At 43.7% G+C, this 20,907-nt stretch overlaps 2 protein-coding genes across 2 annotated transcripts; one reads left to right on the forward strand and one right to left on the reverse strand.

Moving 5' to 3' along the window:
• Window positions 1-5,780: 5,780 nt before the first annotated feature.
• Window positions 5,781-9,927, reverse strand: LOC128712385 (bacchus-like). Its single transcript, XM_053807280.1, has 2 exons — window positions 9,820-9,927; window positions 5,781-6,023 (listed from the first exon to the last, which is right to left on the reverse strand). Exons 1-2 carry the CDS (start codon window positions 9,922-9,924, stop codon window positions 5,781-5,783), a joined length of 348 nt encoding a protein of 115 aa, XP_053663255.1. The 5' UTR covers window positions 9,925-9,927.
• Window positions 9,928-13,880: 3,953 nt separating this feature from the next.
• LOC128711112 (protein spaetzle 4) lies at window positions 13,881-19,937 on the forward strand. Its single transcript, XM_053805977.1, has 3 exons — window positions 13,881-13,910; window positions 17,989-19,436; window positions 19,511-19,937. Exons 1-3 carry the CDS (start codon window positions 13,881-13,883, stop codon window positions 19,935-19,937), a joined length of 1,905 nt encoding a protein of 634 aa, XP_053661952.1.
• Window positions 19,938-20,907: the final 970 nt, after the last annotated feature.

The raw sequence follows: 20,907 nt of genomic DNA on the forward strand, positions 1-20,907 counted from the left end.
ACCCGAGTGCGTCCCTATTCGGTTTTGTCCTTTCAGAAATGGGTGTTGTGCGCCAGCTGCAGTGGCCGGCCGTTCGTAAATGTATGTCCCGGTGGTTGCACTTTGTAAGCCCGAAAGACCTTTTCCAATCAAACAGCTGCAACCTTCGTAACGCTGGGTTGTGACAATTGTGGACAAGGATGTATGCGGCCTGATTCAAATACTTCCGTTGTCTAGGGAACGTGGTGCGTTTAATGCCCCTTCCGATGTTCTCCGTTGCGCACACTTCTGAGGAAGCTTCAGTACACGAGCGTGTGTTGACTGTTGGCTATGGTAACACTGCGGGCTTTTGCCGCCATTTAACGATGGGTCTTCGTTTTATTCGAATCGATAACTTCCATTACTTCACTTAATTAGATCTCCCCTCCTCCGATGAATCTACAGGGTATATGATGGTTAATACAGATTGAAGTGTTCTTGAATGTTTACAACATTTCTTTTGGAAAACCGCACTTTTTGTACTTCTTTACAATCGCAAAATCTAAATTTGAGAATTACCTAATTACTACTCTAAAGCGATGATCCTGAATCGACCTTACACAGGACCAAGCAAAATGTGGTTGGGATTCAAATTCGGAGGGCTCGGGAGTCCACAAAGTTCTGTGCAGGAAGTCGATTAAATCGATCCTAAATCAAGTTTCGACCAAATTGCACCGTCTTGCTTGCAACAGGCGGATCGGCCTATTGGTAGCGGTGTCGGTCTTCACATGACAGCACTCGGTCTCATCTCAAATTCCATTTGAACCTTGGCTACGTAGGACGGGTCCTCCGTACGCAGGACTGACTATCCGGCTACGGGTAAATGAACTCAACGAGAGCCAGAAATGGCAGGCGTAGATCTCTTGAGGTTGTTGTACCGATGATGAAGAAGTTTGGAACACGTAAGTCCTCATCTCCCTAGAGACGTTGGGGACACTGGAGACAACAAGGTACAACCAAAAATTGAGTGTTACCGACGCGTTGAATTTGATGTTGGCTTGAAGAGACTTTCATTCCTGAGAAGTTCTACTCTCGACCCAGCACCTTTTTACTGTTCCTGGGATGGACTTCGCCTAGCACAAATCAACAACTGTTCTGAATGTTCATACCATGCACATTTTGAAGTGAACATTAGTAGATATTACTGGCATCAATGTCAATACAGAATAAGTGCATTGCGCATACTTAATGATGCAAATGTAACATTCGAACTTTTTGAACACCCTGTATGCTCCTACATTATCTGATGGCGAAATTTGTTGATTTAAGCACATTAACACGTTGAACGCCGTATCAAAACTCGAAATAGTTACCGTGGGGACCGCTACCAAAGCTTACATGGCTCTTGGGCTATGGCGCGTCATCCAAATTCGGGTGAAGTTAACTCTACATTCCAAGTTTATTTTTTAACCAATCACACACACACAACCTCCCTTCCCCCAAATAAAATATAAAATAAAATTTTCTTGAGAAACAACTAATTGCCGCTTGCGCATTACACAAAGAGTTCTTCAGTAGTTTGCCTCGCCAAAAACGATCCTGATTTACTTGATTCGCCACTCCTGGACGAGAGGGGGGTTTTATGTAACTTTTATTGGTGTACACTTTTTGCATGCGTGCGCGCGCGTGTGGAGAGCTCGTTCGGTCCGAGCGAGATTTGAACACAGCACGAATGTTGTGTTAAGATGTGCTCTCTTTACCGAATGTATGCCCTTACCGGACGACAATAAACCGCGAGCCGTTGAAAACGTGTAGGAAAAGGAATAATTTCACTATGGTTTTATTATCCACCTTGCAGTTATGTTAAGGATATTCCTATGATAAGATTCGCAAACAAAATTTGTGGACATTTTTGGAACTATTTTAGTTAGGTACACTGAAGCGTTCTTTTTCTGTGTTTTTTTTTAATTAATTCGAGTTTGCATGTGTGTGTGAGAGTACATTAAAAATAGAGATAAAAAAATGCACAATCTACATTCTTCGTCAATAATACTTTGAAGGCTTATATTTAACAACACGAACATTCCGTTTCCAAAGTAACCCACATTCGACGAACGAAACGGGTAATTTAGAATTCGGAAGTCGACCCGAGCAGGCTGTGTTGTGATTGAAAATCCCGAAAGAAAACACATGCTTCATTCAAGCAAAGAAAATATGATCTTTCACCATCTGCCAAACCCCATCCTCCTCCTTGTTGCATAATGCGGTATATGTGTTTGTGCACGCTTTTGCATTCTCTTCCCCAGCAAACAATTCTCTGCTAGTTCAAAATCCCACTGGCGTGTTTCGTTTTGTCCACCTTCGCATATTTCACCATCAAGTACGTAACGTTTATCATGTGTGTCAGTGTGTTTTTGTTTTTCTTTATTTTTCGCATCTCTCATGACGAATTTCGCCACGAACGACCTTAAACGTACACCATAATCATAGTATATTTTCTGTCCGAAAACATTTAATTAAAAGATAGTTCTGGAGGGGTATAATCCTTTTCTTTTGTTTTTTGCTCCGGAGTGTTGTGTGACGCGTGCATGTTACCCCGGTGGGGAAGAGTAGAGTAGGGAAATGACGTTGTACTCCCCCAACCTGCAAATCCGCCTCAGGGCTTTGACGTTGCACATTACCGTGTGTTATCAATTGGAAAATTACATTTTTGTTTGCTAATGTTTTTTTTTGTTTGGAAAAGAAGGAAACTTTTACATTCTTCTTGCAAGGTATTACCATTTGGAGAGAAAAAAGAAACGTACAAAAACCGAAAAGAAAAAAAAAGAAAAACTTCCTTCTTGAAGAAAACACGCAGCATACAGATTTGGTGCCACATTTTGTGGGCTCACTGTTATAGTGACTTCCTCTTTTCTGGCTAACGCCGTCCTCCTTCTTCGACTTCTATCCTTTCCGGGTTAATAACTGTGTTTTGTTTAATGCGATCTTCCTCTCTCTCTCTTTCATTCTCTGTTTCCGGTTTATTGTGTTTACATGGTTTTCGCATGCAAAGAACTACTACCTTGTTTTCCTTCTATTTACTTTCTCTATTTGCAATTATAACGGTCGGTTTTTTTTACCTTTACTCCATTTTATCGTCTGATTGTCCACTTGTCCCGTCCGTTCGTCCGGTTGTTCCTTTTGGTATGTCGTCTCAGTCCTTTCGTAAAGTACACGCGCGGGGCGCGTTTGCCTACATGTCCAGGTTCTGGATCAGTCTGAGTCCGAGTGGTTTAATATTATTAACTCTTCCTTCCGCTTCGCCGTACACAGTCGAATTTATAGTCACGGTACCTTCCTTCTTCCTCCTAGGATGCATGTGGTGCACAGGGTTAGACACTTGTGAGAAATGGAGTTTTGTAGGTGGAGGGAAGATTAACGGGCGATGTGATGCACGGGTACACCCGCAGGGTCCTCCGCGACACTCAACACCTCCCTCTCTCTCTCTCTCTCTCCTCTGCCTATCCCCTCCCGCTGCACAAATTTGTCCAATACACGATTCTAAATTGAGATGAGATCCATCACACTAGTCTCTCACAACACGCGATATCTCTGCACACCTTCAAAAAACTTTCTTTTGTTTGCTGCTTTTTCTGGTTTTTGTGTGTGGATATACATATATATATCTCATAATAATAATGCTGCTGTTGCTTTTATATGCTTTGTCTGACCCACTGTACACAGCTTCCTTTTTACTACGGGGGCGCACGCTTTCTAACCCACCACAACACGACGGCGATGTGATGTGTGTGCAAGCGGCTTTTACTGCAATAACTCCTATGCAATTGTTAAATGTACTGTTTTGACCCATTTCTTTAATGACTAATTGTTGTACCCAACCCTCTCTCTTCCTGCGCTCTCTCCCTTTTGTAACCTTGTTGATGCGCTTTCCGCATGCACCGGGGCTGAGTGGTTCCTAATCCTTTCGACTATTCACACAAAACCCAAACACACCATTCATTTGCTGAAACACAGTGTGCGCGCCGTTCCGCATTACGTTGCCGGAGAGATGGATGAGCCGAAATGACCTTCTCGGTTTGGGTGCATGTGACCTGCGCGCGTTTCGTGGGTGTTGTATAGGTAGGTTGCTTGGATTGCTTAGACTACAAACTGCTGTGAACCGTGAAAATCGTAAAATGCCTCCTGCATGATATCCTCGTGGTTGTTTTACTACACAGCACCACACACACACACACACACTGGTCAAATACTTGTGGAGCGCGCGCCTGGTGGTATGTATATGCTAGAAAGGGCATACACTATTTCTCCTCCTCCGCAGTAGTAGTAGTAGCCGGCTGCCGTTAACATCATGCTCTCGTTGCGTTTTTTTACCACCGCTACGATCCTTCTTCGACGGGGAGGTGTAGCATCAAAATACGCAACCCGTTGTTGGTGATGGGAGGGGGGAGGATGTTCGAGGATTCCCGGAATTTCGTCGCGGTATGGGCGCACATATTCGCAAACGTTTTTCCTTCATGCATTTTACGCCCAAACGAGATTTTCCTATCTGACTCTATTGATTTGTGGGAGTGGATGATGATTTTTTAATGCGTTCTCTCTGCGCCAATCTGCGTGCTACAACAACCACAGTGTGGAAAGGTAGGTAAGATTTGGAGAGTGGAGACTTCCTCTGGCGTGTGGTGCGTGGCAGTTTCCGCCTACTATTGTTTTTCTCTGTGTATCTGTCTCATTCCTTACGCTCGCGCTTTTTTACCGCCTTCTTTGCTTTTAGTTACGGTTCCTGTTCGCTCTCCTCGCTATCCATATCTGTCAGTGTCGTCCTGTGTGTGTACGTGTGTTTTGTGTGTGTGTGTGTGTGAGTTCGCGTTTTTTGTAGGTTTTCCTCTGCTTCATTTTTTATAAAATATATACACAAACAAACTTTACAATCGTTTTCATCGATGCATATACTTCCTTTCCATTGCAGCTCCACTAACGCAAATTCAAAATAATAAATCACCTATTACTAGAGTTATTTTGTTTTTTTTTTTGTTTTTTGTTAGTCTCACTCTCACATATGCACTTTCATTCATTACGCGTCCTCATCATCTTCCTCCCCCTCCCCCTCGACATCATCACCATCCTCCTCTTCCTCATCTATAGATGTTTGCAAACACACAATGCGAGCGTGTGTGGAGAAAGAAAAAGAAAAGAAAAGTAATGGTGTGACACACCAGTAGAGAATTAGTTCGAGTTTTTTTTAGGAATTCTACATGTGGCGTGGGTAGCAGCCTTTCCTACATCCTACTTAGTAATTTGTAGTAAACTCATACAACTACGACCAAGTAGGCGACGCTTTATGTTGTCCCGTTTATAGTCAAACACGTACACAGTGTGCGCACACTATGGTCGAGCGCTAGGATAGGGTACATTCTTTACACAAACAACGCGGATTCGAGATATGAGAACTTTTAAAAATTGTCAATTTGAGCAGTTTTATACGTGGTCATCAATTTCTTGGTGATTGGTGAATTTAAAATATTCCCAAAAACGCGTTACATTTGATTGATATAAATTTTTCTGTCAAATCTTAATCTAATTGGCGGAAAACGTTAATTTCGTAACGTGAAAATAAATATTCGATCCCTCTATATGAAATTTAAACGATGTGTTAAAAGAAATTTAACTTACAAGGATTTCTCTAGAACCACCGCAATTCGGGAAATGAAGGTATGTAAAATATTTGGCGCGAAATGATAACGCGGACAGAAATTTCAATGTCGGAATTTGGAGATGGAATTAAAATTTGGCAAATGCGTTGCTTACACTCGTGTGTAGCCTCCTTATGTCGTATTTGATACTAACGGAATATTTTTTTTTTTGCTACCACCAGTACCACTTCCAATAGAAATAGCTATACGGGAGCATAACTTACCTTCCGCTTCAATGTCTTCCTCATCACCGTATGGAAGGTCGTATTCTTCATCCTCTCCCTCCAGTTCCTCTCCTTCATCTTCCACTTCTTCTTCTTCTTCGCCGGCACCGTTTTCGTCCTTCTTTACTTTTTTCGTTTCGGCGGTTTTCTCCTATAGATCAGAAAACAAATGAAGCCAAGCCGGAAAAATAGAGTACAATATTAGTAAGAATTCATTAGAAATTAATCACTGTCGTTCGAGAGTTTGATAAGCATTTCGCTCCCATGTCCTACTTTATAACTAACAGAGGGGAAGAAATCTTATCATCTATTCCTGTGGCACTAAAATTCATATCGATGTTCTTTAGCGGTTATCCCAAGGGCAAGAAAGGACTGCTAGAGGGCACCACTGTGAAATGGCAGGATTGGCGGGAGGGGGGCAAATCTTCCCAGCTATTATCATCCTTACCCACATAGGGGATACATAGGGCATAGGCAGCAGCACCCACGCGCAAACTCGCTCATATTTTTTGTTCCTGCAAAACTAAACCTCCCCCTACTAAATTATGACCAGTTGGGTAGAGGAATAATTGCCCCACTATAGTTTCGTCATTTAGACAACCTTCTTTCGACATACCTACAATCAATTGGGGAACAAAAATTCAGAATTGTCCCTCTAGAATCATCATTTAAAAAGCTCATATTACGGAGTTTCTTTATGGCGATAGGGAAAGAGGACGCGGACCATTGCACACACCTGGAGATTGTGAAAAATTAAGAATGGAAAAACCGTTTAAGAAAAGGAATCCATAATATTTTTCTACCCCCTTTCATGCATCTCCCATACAGCTCACGCATACATCTTTGCCTGAGTACCACATCCCGTATTCCCACAATAAGGGGAATTACTATGCGCGATGTAACCAAATGGGCCTACTTTAACACAAACGTGCACATCTCTTCTTTTGCACCTTTTCTCCTCCTTCAATGCCTCATTTTTTTTTGCTGCTCTTCTGGACAAACCGGTCATTCTCCTTCTATCTACTTGTGTATGTTTGTGTGTGCGTGTCGAATAAGAATGTGTATGTGTAGGACGCGTTACCGCGCAAGAAAAAGTTTGTTTACCTTTCCACTAACACACGCACACTAAGCTAATGGGACAAATGCTTCAAAAAAAAAACAGCAGCTGCGTGTGTAGTGGTGTTGTCGGTGTATGCTCGTACCACACTAACACTAATTAGCGTCTTTCCCGGTGAATGGAAAATGTAAGGCATGACGCTGCGCGTAACATTTCATTCAATGGCTTCAGAGTACAATTAAATTACTACTACTATTCTCATTAATCAAATCAGCGTGAAATCAATGAAAAAAAGACAATTGCCAAATTTAAAATAAAGTTTTGCGCTGATTCCGAAAAAAGGGAAACAGGTGCAATAAATCGAATTGCTTCTTTAGCGTTATGTGTTTTTTGAGGGAAATCACAATCGAGCGGGTCTCCCCTATTAAGCCCCATACATCAGGAGACCGTTGGGAACTTGAATCAAACACAGTTGTGTAGGTGAGATAAGCAGGGGCTGCTGATGAAGCACCACACGCGTTTGGTTTATACTGGGCTTTTGCGCTACAAACGCCAACCGGCGTCTGACAGTGGTGCTGTGTTGGTGAAACTCCTATTCCAACGATATCTCGCACCGCACAGCGTGTACGCATACGCCGCGCGCACGGTACATAACAGTTACGCTCTCAGAAGGCGACGCCGTTGCCGGGCTCGCTAAGCGTAACCATCATCATCATCATCATCGTCATCTGCTCTTATTCGCTTCATGGAAGCGGCATTTCGATCGAGTACATAACGCTAAAAAGACGAGACGGCGTCATCTTGTAGAGCGAGACCCTTGATATTGGAGTTGCGCGTGCGGAGGGGGCAAATAAGCAAAGTGATAGAGAGATTACTAATCCTACACCACAAAAATTCTAACATTCTTTCCTTTCTAAAATTTCGCTCTCTCGCTACACTGTCATTTCCTGGGATTAAAACCTAGTGCATGAAAATAGAAACTACTATATTCCATATCATTTACACGTAGGTTGTCCCTACACACACCCAAACACCCGCTCTGTGTGTGTGTGTGTGTGCGGGCGCTCGTGTGTCAGAAATGCCGGCGTATCTGGTAGCCATGTTTGCGCGCGTTCTACACAACACACCTAAGGCGCGCACACCTTGCCATCCATCTTTTCGCAAGGTCATTTCCATCTCTGTGCACCTGTACGCCAAAGCCGCACCAATTCGGATCGACTTGGCCTAGTACCGGCAGGGGTGGACAGAAAAAAAACTAGGTTAATCAGAATTAGTCACATTCTCTCGGATGTAAAATAATTACCCGTTGCAACAAAACAAACCGCTTCCTGTGACGCTCGGTCCTGAGGCAGCAGTCGCAGTAGGCGCAGAAATTGTTCTGACCGAGGAGTGACTGGTATAAAATAGGGACGCGCACGACACAGGGCGGGCGAGACTACTTCTTTTGGTTCATCGTGTCAAAAATAGATTATTTCAAATTCACTATAGTCCTCTCTCTGCGCTTGAGAGCCACCGCTTGAGAACCACGCGTTTTAGTGGCATTCTTTTTAATTCCAAGTGCAAGTATGTTGCCCACATACATTTTCTTTCTCTTTCGCGCACTACAATACGATGATTTTTAATTATCAATGCTTGCGCTTTGTACTTGTGTTCAATAAACAGTGCAACACTTTCAGAACTGCACATTATTTTCTCATGACCATTAATCGACGCGAAATGGCGTTGAAATAATCAAACATTTTCATTATTGATATCTACAAACAACACGCACCGCTTACTATATATGCTGTGGTGTAAAAGGCGCCATAGCGAATAAAGGAGACTACTACGATTGGGATCTACACACGGCTTGTGACATGGATTTTATGCTGTATGTACGGCGACGCGCTTGTCGCATATGCCTGTTTGTGTGAGAGGCGTACGTCATTCCAACACCACGAAGGTAAACGAGCGCGCGCGTGTGTGCGTGTGTATGAGTCGTGTGTAAAATGCCGGCCGGTACATCAATGCAACACCCCTTGTGTTCACACATGCATTATAATGCTGTTTTTAAAATTTATGTTGGTTACAAAAAAAAACGTTCCATTTGCAATAAAAGTGAAAAACATACCAAACGATGCAGCACTGAGAGAACATACTTCAAGCCCTAAAAATGGCAGATGTACGCGCTTTATTAAAAGACGCCATACTATACTGAAGGGCTCTGGTGTGCATCAATTTGTTATTGGTATTAATACCCCGAGTGTCCTGGTTGTTCCAAATTTTCAATCCATCTCCCCGAGAGACATGCATCGATTGACGCTCACAAAAATTACAAGCATCCAGGAAGGCGCGTTGCTTTCTTCCATCAGCGCCCTCTTCATTATCAAGGGCTGATCATTCATCGCGTGCTTACAAATGGGGTATTATTGAGAGGTGTGTATACACTACCGTACGCAAGCAAGTGTATGAAGGGATGATGGGGCAGGGGAGGGATACGCCACCGCTTCCCCATCTGCCCCATTCACAAATACCACGCATTGTACAGTGTGTGCGCGTGCACACGCGCACAGACACAAACGCGCACACACACACATACACATGGGCGCGCACATACACTACCGCACACACGCACACAGGGTGTTGAAAATATTTCCAAGCATTGACCGGACCCTCTCCCCTTTCCCCTCCTCAACTTCCCCCCGGCCTACGACATAGCTGGTGAACTACTGTGTGTGCGCGCACACGGTAGAGCTTCGGTTGAATATTTGCACTAAAATCACGGATGATGATGTGAAGAATGGAGCGTGTGGTCGCACCGCGCGGGTCGATTCGATTTATGCAGCAATAGTAGAAGTGTGGAACGGAACAAGTAGTGGGAGGGGGTGTTGGATGATGGTAGTATACTCACGTCGGCGGGCCGCTTGACTCCTTTCACCTCCTTCGTTTCTGCCTTTTCCTCCGCAGCGGCAACATTCTCCACCTCAACTTCACTGTTTTTGTCTGCAGAACTCATTTTTGCTTTTGGTTGGCGCGGGTTTAGCGGTATAGGTTGTTTGGTTTTATGTGTGTGTGTGTGCGTTGGGGACAGAACCACTTTAGATTTCTGACTTCCGACCGGTGGGCGCTCGTTCACTACTGTCGACGGGCTTCCTGCTCGTAATGTGTGATCGGGTTCACTGGCGCTTGCAAACTGACAAGGAGTCCGCCTTGTCAAGGAGTCCGTTGGCTGTGGCACGCGGAATGATGTGCGTTCCTTTTTGGGGCTATTGCCGTCCCGCTCTGACCTGACTGCTGGCAAACTTCGTCTTCCGGCACACACGCTCTACTATGCAGGTCTCTTTCTCGCTTGTGGTGCGTTATAAGCTATTGCACGGGGTCTGTGTATGTGTGTGTGTTTTTTTTATTCACCCGCAGGAGACTCGGTACCACCGATGCTTACGCACTGACCGTTAAAATTCGACTGGTGATGCTGCGAATGACAGAGAGCGCGACAAGCAATGACAGCACGCCGCATAGGGCCGAGGGCTTTCCTTCGGCGTGGGGGGTATTTTTGGATCGATTTTTCGCACCGCTAGGCGCTAGAGAATTGATAAAAATTAGTCACTGACACCAAATCGTCCAAAATCCGATTAAATGAGACCCCTTTTGGGTGGTTTTACGCGAAATCATCAATTTCTTTTTACCTGAAAGAGGGATGCATGAGTAGGATGTATGTGAAATTTGCCTTGCCGTCATGAGAATCCAAAGCTACCAAAGCTACGCTCGAAGCACGCGGTGGACGCCGGATTTGAGTTGTGCGTTTATAGCGTGGAGTTGAGCGCCTCAGTAACGGTTAAGTGTACCATTTCTAGGTATTTCGGTGCATGAACAGCGTGCGCGCGTGGTTCGATACGGCGAACCAAACCGTGGCAGTAATTCGTGAACAGGCAACCGCACTCGATGCGGCCAGTACTCGATCACGGTCGGTATATATTGAAAGCACCAAGCGGAATAATGACGTTGAGCTAATCAATCCCAAAAAAACAACCAAAACCGCATTGCTTGGAAATGCATGTGCCGGATTCAGGAAGCGCTGTTGCGTTTCACGTGTGGTTTGCTCCTGATCAATGAATTTAGCACCACTTTTTGTCTAAATAATGCATATGCGGTGTGGATTTTAGTACAAGCGCCATTATATACCTTCCTTTGGTGGCATTCCAACGACTTTTGCCGGGAACAGCAAACACATCACAGCATTATTGCGTGATTTATGGGAAAAGTTGTTATGCTTTCGTAATCGATCACAGATCGCAGCAAATCTGTCCATCTGTACAAAAACACGGTTCAATCAGACTGACTTCGCGCCAGACACAGCTGTTATTGTTTAAAGCCGATGATAAAGCCGGCCAATAATTGATACTTTCCATTTGCCTGAGCTTATGATGGTCGATAGGTCGTGTTATCAATAGGTGCGCTTTACACACACGAAGTACATTAGCGTGACGCCGCTAGGAAATGAAAAGGAAGTGAATCCTGCGGTAATTAGGAGACAAACGGCTATATATTCTTCAACAAAACTTGTGAAGTTACGCAAAGTTTTCATGTGCAGGTATTACCTAATTCTACCTTCTTACCGCTGGATATATGAGATGAATATCCATCTATGACTCCATTTATGCTCAACCGGAGTTGTTCTAATATCACTCCGGTTGAGCATAAATGGAATTCTGAGAATGTGTTCTACATTACAATTACAGCGTGCAAATTAGGAGAAAGAATTTTAACGAATTCATGGAATCACATAAAGCTCCGAACATTAGCGCCCTCTGGTGGACTCTTAGCATTTCACAAAAATACATGTGGGAGCTTTAAGCTGTGCTAAAAGCACAAAAGCATAATTTATTACATCAAGCAATAACTTTTCTGTTGACTTTACAGCAACACAATTTTGAATTATGTAACACAAATAGTCAAGTGCATAATTCACAAATATGATTGATTAAACCGTTTTCGACAGAGTTGTTAGGTCTATAGTTCACATTAGTCAATAATGAAGATTTTTGTTGGTTGTTTAAATCGATCTCGACCAAACTGGCAAATGCATTGTTGTATAAATCACGCCACAATCCCACATTGTGTGATATTGCATTGTTATTACTTTTATCAAACATAACCACACCGTTACTTTCTCTGCACGGTTTATCCGAGTGACGGTGGATTGTTTTTTTTTCGCAAAATGAGACAAAAGCTCTCCACCATACCCGCAAACAATCTGGCGCAGGAAAGAGCGAAAGATAAAGAGAGCAAGAAAGAGAACGCACGATCGAGCCATGTGTGATACGGAATACTACTGACCTACTAAAAAGAAAGCTTCTCGCGTTCGCGATCATGTTCGCCACCAGCTGTCAGTTTGGTCTGACAGTGTTCCGGTTCCCCGGTCTGCGGCAACTTCGTTTAAACCAACCCATGTGCGCGTGTGTGTGTGCGTGTATGTTTGCTCTGCTTTCTCTCTCGTTCCGAGTTCGTCCAGCATATGGCGAGATCGTGTGTCGGTGGTGGCAAATTGGGTATGCACCTTGCCCGGCCCCTGGCGACTGTTGGTGGAGGAGGGTCTCAGCATGCTGGGGACGGTATTCGTGAGAGATGCCGTGTGACGGATTTCATTACGAACCGACGACGGTTTCCCGGACGGTGTAGGCCTACGCTAGACCAGTCCCATCCAGGCAACCGTTCGAGCTGCAAGGTGAAAGACTTGCCGCCCCAGTGCTCTTGCAGTTTTAAATAATTCGTTGTGGTGTTGTCTACTAACAGGTGTACTGATTGTACGATATACCTTTATGGTCTACAAAATGGTTGAATAGACAACATTAATGAGCTCCATTGTAACGCATTCCGGAAGCGCATCAGCAGTCCTTTTAAAGCTCAGTTATTCAAATGCTCATGTGATCGAACAAAAGTGGCCGAAAAAATCGGTTTGAAATTAATCCAACTGAAGCAAAGCATAGTGCTTGTGTGCGGATTTGCTTTAACGCTAGAAACCGTTGTCGTCGTCCAGAAATCCCGCAATCTCACAACCTGGTCCATCGTGCCGTAGAAAGCAAAAGAAAGGAAAAGGAGAAAGTTGAGCGAGCAAGTGGCTGTGTGTTGTGGTGGCGCTGCTATATTTGTTTTAAGCGCTTTTTGCTTCACTGGTGATTAAATAAGTTCGAATCGAATTCGCCCCAGTGTTCGGTCAGCAGTCCGCTACAACGCCCGGGGTGTGTATCAAAAGATCGCCACCACCACCATGGGTGGCAATGGCTGCGTGTTGTGTTACTGCTACCGGTGGCAACTACGGCTTCTGGCCGGATGAGTGAAAAGCGGTGTGTGGCAATTTTTCCCTTCACAGCTCCATTGCAGAGTGCAGAGTGTTAATGAATAATTACACTAATTGTGGCCATTTAAGGCGACGTACAACGGGTGGCCGAGAATCAACAAGTGTCGTACGGTGTGTCCGGCTGGTTGTCTTGTCGTGGAAAAGTGTCCCATCCGCGTGATTCCGGAAAAGGCAAAGAAAACGAGGCTGCCGCAACGTGTTGTTGGAAGCATTCCGGAAGATTATCTGACATATCTGGGCGGAAAGGGGGAGACAAAGGAGGAAATAAGGGTTGGAGAGGTAACAGGCACCACTCCAGGGGAGGGGGGACAATTCTGGCCGGTTTTGTTTGGTTTGCTCAGTGATTTGAAACTGGAATCTTGAACGGGACCAGATGCAACAGCTTGGGGCTACGTGCGCGAACGTACATACGGAACACGAGACGTTTATCGAGAACACCGGTGAACGGTCACCGAGTACAGCATTGTGTTAGTGTGTGGTGACTATAAACCCGAGTACATGCGCATTGCACAAGTGAATACACTACAAATCCTAGAGCTGGGTTGTGTTCAGGCCCGGAACATCATTTTACGAGAACATCATTCAACATCAGCACGACAGATAAAGGCCTCACGATGGTGGTCCATTGCGATCGTGTACCTAGTGTAAGTATGACTAGCTTGGTTGTGGACACAAAATTCTGAAGATTATAAAGTTTAAAACTCTAAATCTTATTTCTTCTAATTCAATGATTACGAATTCAATTTCCAATACATCGATTTCCAACGGAGAACCCTAAAAAAATATCGCTAAACGGTACTAAGTACTAAGGGTCATTGTGACGGATGTTCTACATCAACATCCTACGTTCTACATGACAAGAAATCATTCGTACTAGTGTTGTGAATTAACAAATCTGTTGAGAAAAGTCGTCTGAAGTCTTGTTGAAGAGCTTTTTCGAATCACAATTCAACTAAACAAAAAATCCTTGCATCTCTGCAGGTGCATGTAATTTCAAGGTTTTATGAATCACTAACGGAGTTCCCGCTTTTACTTTTTTTTCTTTACCAATAACAATCAGATCTGTAAATAAATTAAAGAATAAGTCTCAAAAGATTCATGAACCTCCAAACATTCACAAATCTCTGAAGATGAAAGTAACTTTAAGGGTATACGAAGACCCAAAGATGTGTTCAGCATCTAAAATAAACAATAAATGCTTTAGTTAAATTGTTTTCGACTCTTTAAAGTTCACAATATCTCTAAATATACAAATTAAGTATTCTTGATGAACGGAGGATAATTTGCGAGTATATAAAAAATTATTATGCGATAAAATTCTTTGATTCCTACACGAAAATATTGCGTAACCTTCAGAGATGCATGAATGTTGAATAGATTTAGAATCTTCCCACAGAGACATTCTTTCGGACCGAGAATTTATTTCGATTCATCGTCAAACTGAATCAGATTGACCTAAACATTAGTTCGTTCGCCTTTTGTGTATGACGATAAGCGAGGGTTCGTTGCTTGCTGTTAGATCGCGCGTTAAGCTCTTTTGAAGCGCAGCACCAAATATCGATCGTGTGAAATGATCTTCCATCATAGCTTAAATTACTTTAATAGATCGACAATCGTGTGTGATCCTAATTCTATTTGAAGCGACATAATTGTATTATTTCATTTGTACAACCTTACTGTCAGTGGTTGTAAAATACAGAGCCTTTCCCAAAAAAAAAAAAAAAAAAAACCGACCCTGGCAATCAGAGCAAGAGAAAGTGATTTTCTGTGCATCGTTTTATGACTCCTTTCATCCATTCTGCACCCTTATCGTGTACCGTTTGTTCCGGTATAAGCCTCCAAAGGGGTTGTCTATTTCCCAACCACAAAAAGAGGAAGCTTAAAAACCGGTTTAACCGTGGTTCAGGTTGCTCCATTGAAACAGTTATGTTGTCCAAAATCTTGAACCCCAAAAACACATACACACACACACACAAGAATGTAAGCAAACAATGTGCCACCAGTGTTTCCCGTGTTCTCGTGCTGAGGGGGCCATTGGCCGCATAATGAGCGAAGGGCAGGCAGGACAACAGGGAACTAACGACACAGTGCATCGAAACATCGCTCCTCCTTTCGGGTGGGTTTTTAATAAGGTTTTATTGACCTTCCACCACCCTTGTGCATTGTCGGCATTATCACGCTCGGAACCCCCGCCTTTTCTCGCCCGCGATGTGTCGGTTTTTGTGATTTTCCATTTCGTGTCGCCCGTCAGATTCGATTTCTACTTTTACTCTCGTTTCGATGTTCGATTAGAGAGATGGTGTGGCTTTCCGATACGATATGAATAAAAACGACTTTCGCTTTCGCTGCGGTCAACCATCCCGAGGTCGGAACGAGACCGGTGTGTGTGTGTGTGTCCTCACTGATCCACTGATCTGGTGATCTTGGGGTGATTTTGATCCACCAAAGAGGTCCGTGAGGATGTGAAAGCTCCATTTGCACAAGGTCGCCAGGAAGTCGTGTTCGGTCTTTCCGATTCCCGTGCATGTCGTGAAAGTGCAATGCTGATCCCGAGCACGCGTGCACTCACTCACTCCGCGGAAGGGGCTCTGGTGTGCGCGGAACACCCGGCTCGGCGGATGCTTGTTGTTGTGAAAGTTTTTGCGCACATATTCGAACGTGCTGAACAACATCGGTATCGGCCACCAAAAATCAAGCAACGTCCACCGATGTTCAATTAATTACAAAGGGCGATATGATGCGGCGCGCATACGCAAGGCGCTCATTGTTTAATAGCGTATTTGGTTTTCGTGCCTGTTTCGTGCTGCGAATCATGCATTTGGTGCATGAGGTACGTGTAGAAAATATCTATAAAACACGGTAGACGAATGCTTCCTTTCTCCTTGTGTTGTTGTCTTTTGGTGGCGGGGTGTTATAGCTGCTGAATGAGCGCCGGATGGGGGATATGAACTACAAAAAAGTCCCACGTGGCTTGCATATGAATGATTATGAAAAGCCAAGGTGCATCTTTTACCGGCCCTGCATACACCACACCTGAGAAGCAGTAAAAGCATGACCTTAATCTCAAGCCGATGGCAACAGATGGCGCGTATATAGAGCACTGCGAACCATTGCGTTTGCTTAGAATGCATAATTTAGAACGGAAATAATGTGGATCCATGGGTGGATGCCATGTATTTACATAATGGTGCGAAAGTGGAGCATTGCTAGAGCACCGGAGAGTCTAATTAGGTATGGTAATATTTATCACCCTCTCTTCAACGTTTGGTATTGACAGCAATACATAAAGCACGAACATGGACGCCAGAGAATGGTATGTCTTATATGGTATGTTTTTTCTTTTCTTTACTTATTAAACGGAAATAAACTGCAGCGTGCTAAAGATTAAAGCAAAATGTTACAATTTCTCGAAGCTTTAGGTTCCAGTAATAGCTGGATAAAAGTACAAAAACCGACAAACAATGAACGAAAAGAATACCCTAGAATGTGCATTTAAATACCAAATGTTTAAATTAGTGTTGTGCTTAATGAAGCTTTTGAGAAGAGCCATTCAGATGAATCATTTAGGAAAAATCATTCATATGAATCATTCAGGAAAAGTAATTCAAATCAGGAATCGACTTTTTAAAGGTTCACGAATCTATGAGGATTCATAGATCTTGAATCTCGAGGATACATGAGTATTACGTATTCATGAATATTGAATCTCAAGGATTAATGAATCCTGAGTGTTGAGGATTCATCTTGAGGATTAATGAACCATTTCTTTAATATTCTTGAATTTTGAGAATTTGTGAATCATTAAGGAATCATGAATCTTTGGAAAAGGGATTTAGATTTATTCATTCTGTTGCCTGATTGATCCCAATTCAAGAATTTAAATATATGAGATTTAATACATGAGGTAATTCTGTTCAAAATCTCTTTGAATAATCCCAAAAAAACCAAATATTCGCGCGTCTGTGTTTACACCCCCCGTAATAGTATCTCTTCGGAAGTATTGACTAACTCCGTAAATATGTTACGCAAAATGTTGACACAGTCTAAAACCCATAACAGCTTCGTTTGCATATGGACACCACGTTAAAAAAGATATACTGCATAAACACATACTACTTTGGCACGACGAAATCCTTCCCCAAAAATGGCATAACTAGTGACAGCCTTTCTTCAATGCAAACCACCATCGGAACTGTGACGGTGACTCAGTTCAACCTTTCACTTTCCCCACTAGCCTCTTCATTGTGGTCTCCACATAAACACACAAACCACAGTGGCATTAACACCTTCGCCATTGATACGTGCGATACCCCGCAACCGCAAGAGGAAAAAAAAAAAAAACGATAAAATGGTCAGAAAAGTAAAAGTACCCCAAAACAGTATGTGTCTGTGACTATTTTCCTATCAGACACCATCACCACAAACGCGGTTTCGCGCACCGTATGTTGTCACGCGCACCTTAACCAAAAAAAAAGACGAGAAATGTGTTTGATCACGTGATCGCGACATGGATCGCGGCTTTAACAGGAGAGGTGAAAGTGACCAAGGAAACAAAAGGTTTCCATTCGGAAGTAGCTCTGGTTGATAGCAAGACCGTCATATGAATAATGGTAGCTTAATACATTCCGTGCACTGATTAGGAGATTAATTAATGTTTACATTAATGCAACCCATTTCAAAACACCGCATGAATTATTTCATTTTCTCGCTTTCTCGTTTCAGTGGCAAACACGTGGTTTGCTTGCCTGGTGCATCTTATCGACCGTACTGTTGCTGCTACTGCTGCTACCGCTAGTGTCGATTGCTGAGAGCTATGGGTACGATTCAGCATCATCTTGCGATCCGACGCGTGCATCGCGCCGCGGTCGTTCCCAGCTGTTGAAAACCATTCCGTGCGATCTGAGCGTACAGGCGTATTGCAATTTGCCTGGTTCGGCATACCCCTGGCATGCCGTTCGTCGGTTTGTGCACGAAAACCAAGGCCTCATGCGCCGGATGTACGGCGACGTACGGCACATCTCGGTACTGAAGGAGGAGTTCGAAAACAACGAGATCGACATTGATGATATCGATCGTGCTACGGAACGGTACACGCGTCCTGCCGAACATGTTGGTGGCGTTGCCGGTTCCGGTAGAGACGGCAAGCGGATGAAGTATTTGCGACCATCGGTGGCACATTACGATGTGGGACCGGGTCACTATCCACGTGACAAGTCCAACGAGATCCCACTCAATGAGCCACATTTCCGTCCAACCCAGATGAAGGCAACGGTGACAACAACCGTGAAACCTAGCAGTACCACCGGTGCCACCACGAGCACTAAGGCGGCATCGCCAGAAGAAGAATCGAACTTCATCTCTTCCACGGAAAAAGGTGTGCTTTCAACAACTGCGAGCAGTACCAGCACGAGTACTACCGTTGAATCACCTCCACCGAAACAGGCTAATAAAGCGTCAACTGGACAAACGAATCAACCGACCACACAGACTACGTTGGATCTACAACAATCAAATCCATCCGTCGCTAGCAACGCTGAACAACAGGCAGCTACTACCGTTGGCACGGCAACAGTGACCGAAAAGTTGGATGGTGTAGGTGCAATACATGACGTATCGCCCAGTAACAACAATACGATTCAACCATCGGACGCTGAACCAATCGACATGGATGCTCTCTCATCACTTGCCAAGCTAGAAACGAACGAGCCGCTGCAAACGACCTCAGCTAACAAAGCCGTACAGGAGACAATCGACAAAATATCGTCCACATTGAAGCTCGCCTCATCCAATACATTGCAGCAGGTAGACAACATCGATCGTAAGCATGTCTCTGTCACGGAAAGTGGCTCGAAGGTAGCAGAGGTTGAGTCCACTATCAGTACCTATCCCAACGATCGACAAGATACGGGTGCGGTGGTGTCGGACGATATTGCTACGGATGATACAGAACCACCCAGCAGCGGCAAAACTGTCGCAGAACCGCTGATACAACACGAGACAGCGCCATCAACGAGCAACAGTGCACAGCAGCAGAAAATACGATTCGAGAGCATTAAACCACACTCAGGAACGGCTGGCAGCACGGTGTCGGTGAAAAAAACTAACCCCGAAGGGCAACTATTCCAGGATGTGGCCCAGAAAGAACCGCCTGTCGTTAATGGTCGTGGAGTGTAAGTTTACCTAAGCGTTCTCTCTTTCTCTCTCTGTTCCACCGTATCTGAAATTATCCCATTTTGCTCCACAGTAACGCCTGCCCGGTGAAGGAGGAAGTTGTCGCACCATTCTGGGCCAACAACACCCGCGGGGAGGTGCTGGCACTGCTGAATCTGTATCCGTTCGAACAGTACGTACATTGGGAGAAGTGTACGCACGAACTGAAGCAGATGTACTGCCGGGAGGGTTGCCGCTGTGAGCAACAGTATCGTTTGCATCGGCTGCTCGCGTACGATCCACACAACGAGTGTCGGGGCATCTTTTCCGACTGGTTCCGGTTTCCGTCGTGCTGCATCTGCAAGTGTTACGATATGCCGTTCGATTTCCGCGTCACCTCGCGAAGCCCCCGCTCGCTGACCAAGGAATCGATCGAGCTGGTGGAGGATGAACTGCAAAACGCCATCTACGAGCATGCGGCTGACGAATGGTACAGGCCGAAGGAAAATGATGTTGATTAAAAGCTGCGCAGTGTGAGCGAGTGTGTGCACACGCATCCAAAAAGGCTAGTGATATAAATGTGTGTATTGTTTTTATGTTGTTGTTTCGCCGTATTTTCATCCCTCACATATTCTATTTACGTTCCCGGTCGGATCAATGTTGTCAAAAGGATGCTTTGGTAAGCTTAAACTCTTATCACTGTGGTCGCTGTGGGTCTAAGAAGAAAAGAAACATTCTATAATAAATGTAACAATATTTAATGAATTATTGTCGTGTTTCTCTCAAGCCTTTAGTATAATCATAGCAGTTAAGAAATATCGCTCGGTAAGTCTGGATAATATAGCAAAATAAAAAAGTATATATAATAATATTTTTATTAATGGTTTTAATCATATCCTTGATATATATATAGAACATTGTATATCAGAATTTGTATACAATACTAAAATTTAAAAAAAGATACTAGGTCATTGATTGATTCTGTTTCGCGGTGTGGATTGAAATACAATCCTAATCTGCCTCCCGATGGGAAAATAACGCAACAGACAAACAATTTATTTTTCTAACATTCGGGAGTAAAACTCCATTTCCTGGTGTTATTTGCTCCGTATTGCTTGTTTCCCTTTTTGTTGTTGTTTGTTATTATTTGTTTGTTCATTACATACTTATTATATTTACCACTTTCTTGCAGTAGCTGCACTCAAAATGAATAAACTCAAAAATATATATATATATATATATTCTTTTGATTATCAGTGTTTAGGGTGATGATTGAATCAAACTAGCATGAAAAATAACAAAACAATCGAATTACTACAACTATTACGAAGATGTCTGAAATAAGCACACCAAAATCTGTTTCTTTTTTTCATATAGAATGAAACTTGCAACGAAAGCTCCAATAGAACTCCCCACTAGTTATTTAAGGCGGTTTGGCTCTTTTACATTTTTGGAAAATAAAATGATGTCAAAACGATTTGTTTGGGCAAG

This window comes from Anopheles marshallii, chromosome 3 (genome assembly GCF_943734725.1).
Source record: "Anopheles marshallii chromosome 3, idAnoMarsDA_429_01, whole genome shotgun sequence".
Lineage (NCBI taxonomy): Eukaryota > Metazoa > Arthropoda > Insecta > Diptera > Culicidae > Anopheles > Anopheles marshallii.

What these genes read in the sequence shown, in the direction of transcription:
- LOC128712385 (XM_053807280.1), bottom strand. Translation starts at nt 9,924, where the DNA reads ATGAGTTCTGCAGACAAAAACAGTGAAGTTGAGGTGGAGAATGTTGCC. An exon ending in GAGTCAAGCGGCCCGCCGAC is followed by an intron (nt 6,024 to 9,819) that starts GTGAGTATACTA and finishes TCTGATCTATAG; the next exon opens with GAGAAAACCGCCGAAACGAA.
- LOC128711112 (XM_053805977.1), top strand. Translation starts at nt 13,881, where the DNA reads ATGGTGGTCCATTGCGATCGTGTACCTAGT. An exon ending in ATTGCGATCGTGTACCTAGT is followed by an intron (nt 13,911 to 17,988) that starts GTAAGTATGACT and finishes TTCTCGTTTCAG; the next exon opens with TGGCAAACACGTGGTTTGCT. An exon ending in GTCGTTAATGGTCGTGGAGT is followed by an intron (nt 19,437 to 19,510) that starts GTAAGTTTACCT and finishes TTTGCTCCACAG; the next exon opens with TAACGCCTGCCCGGTGAAGG.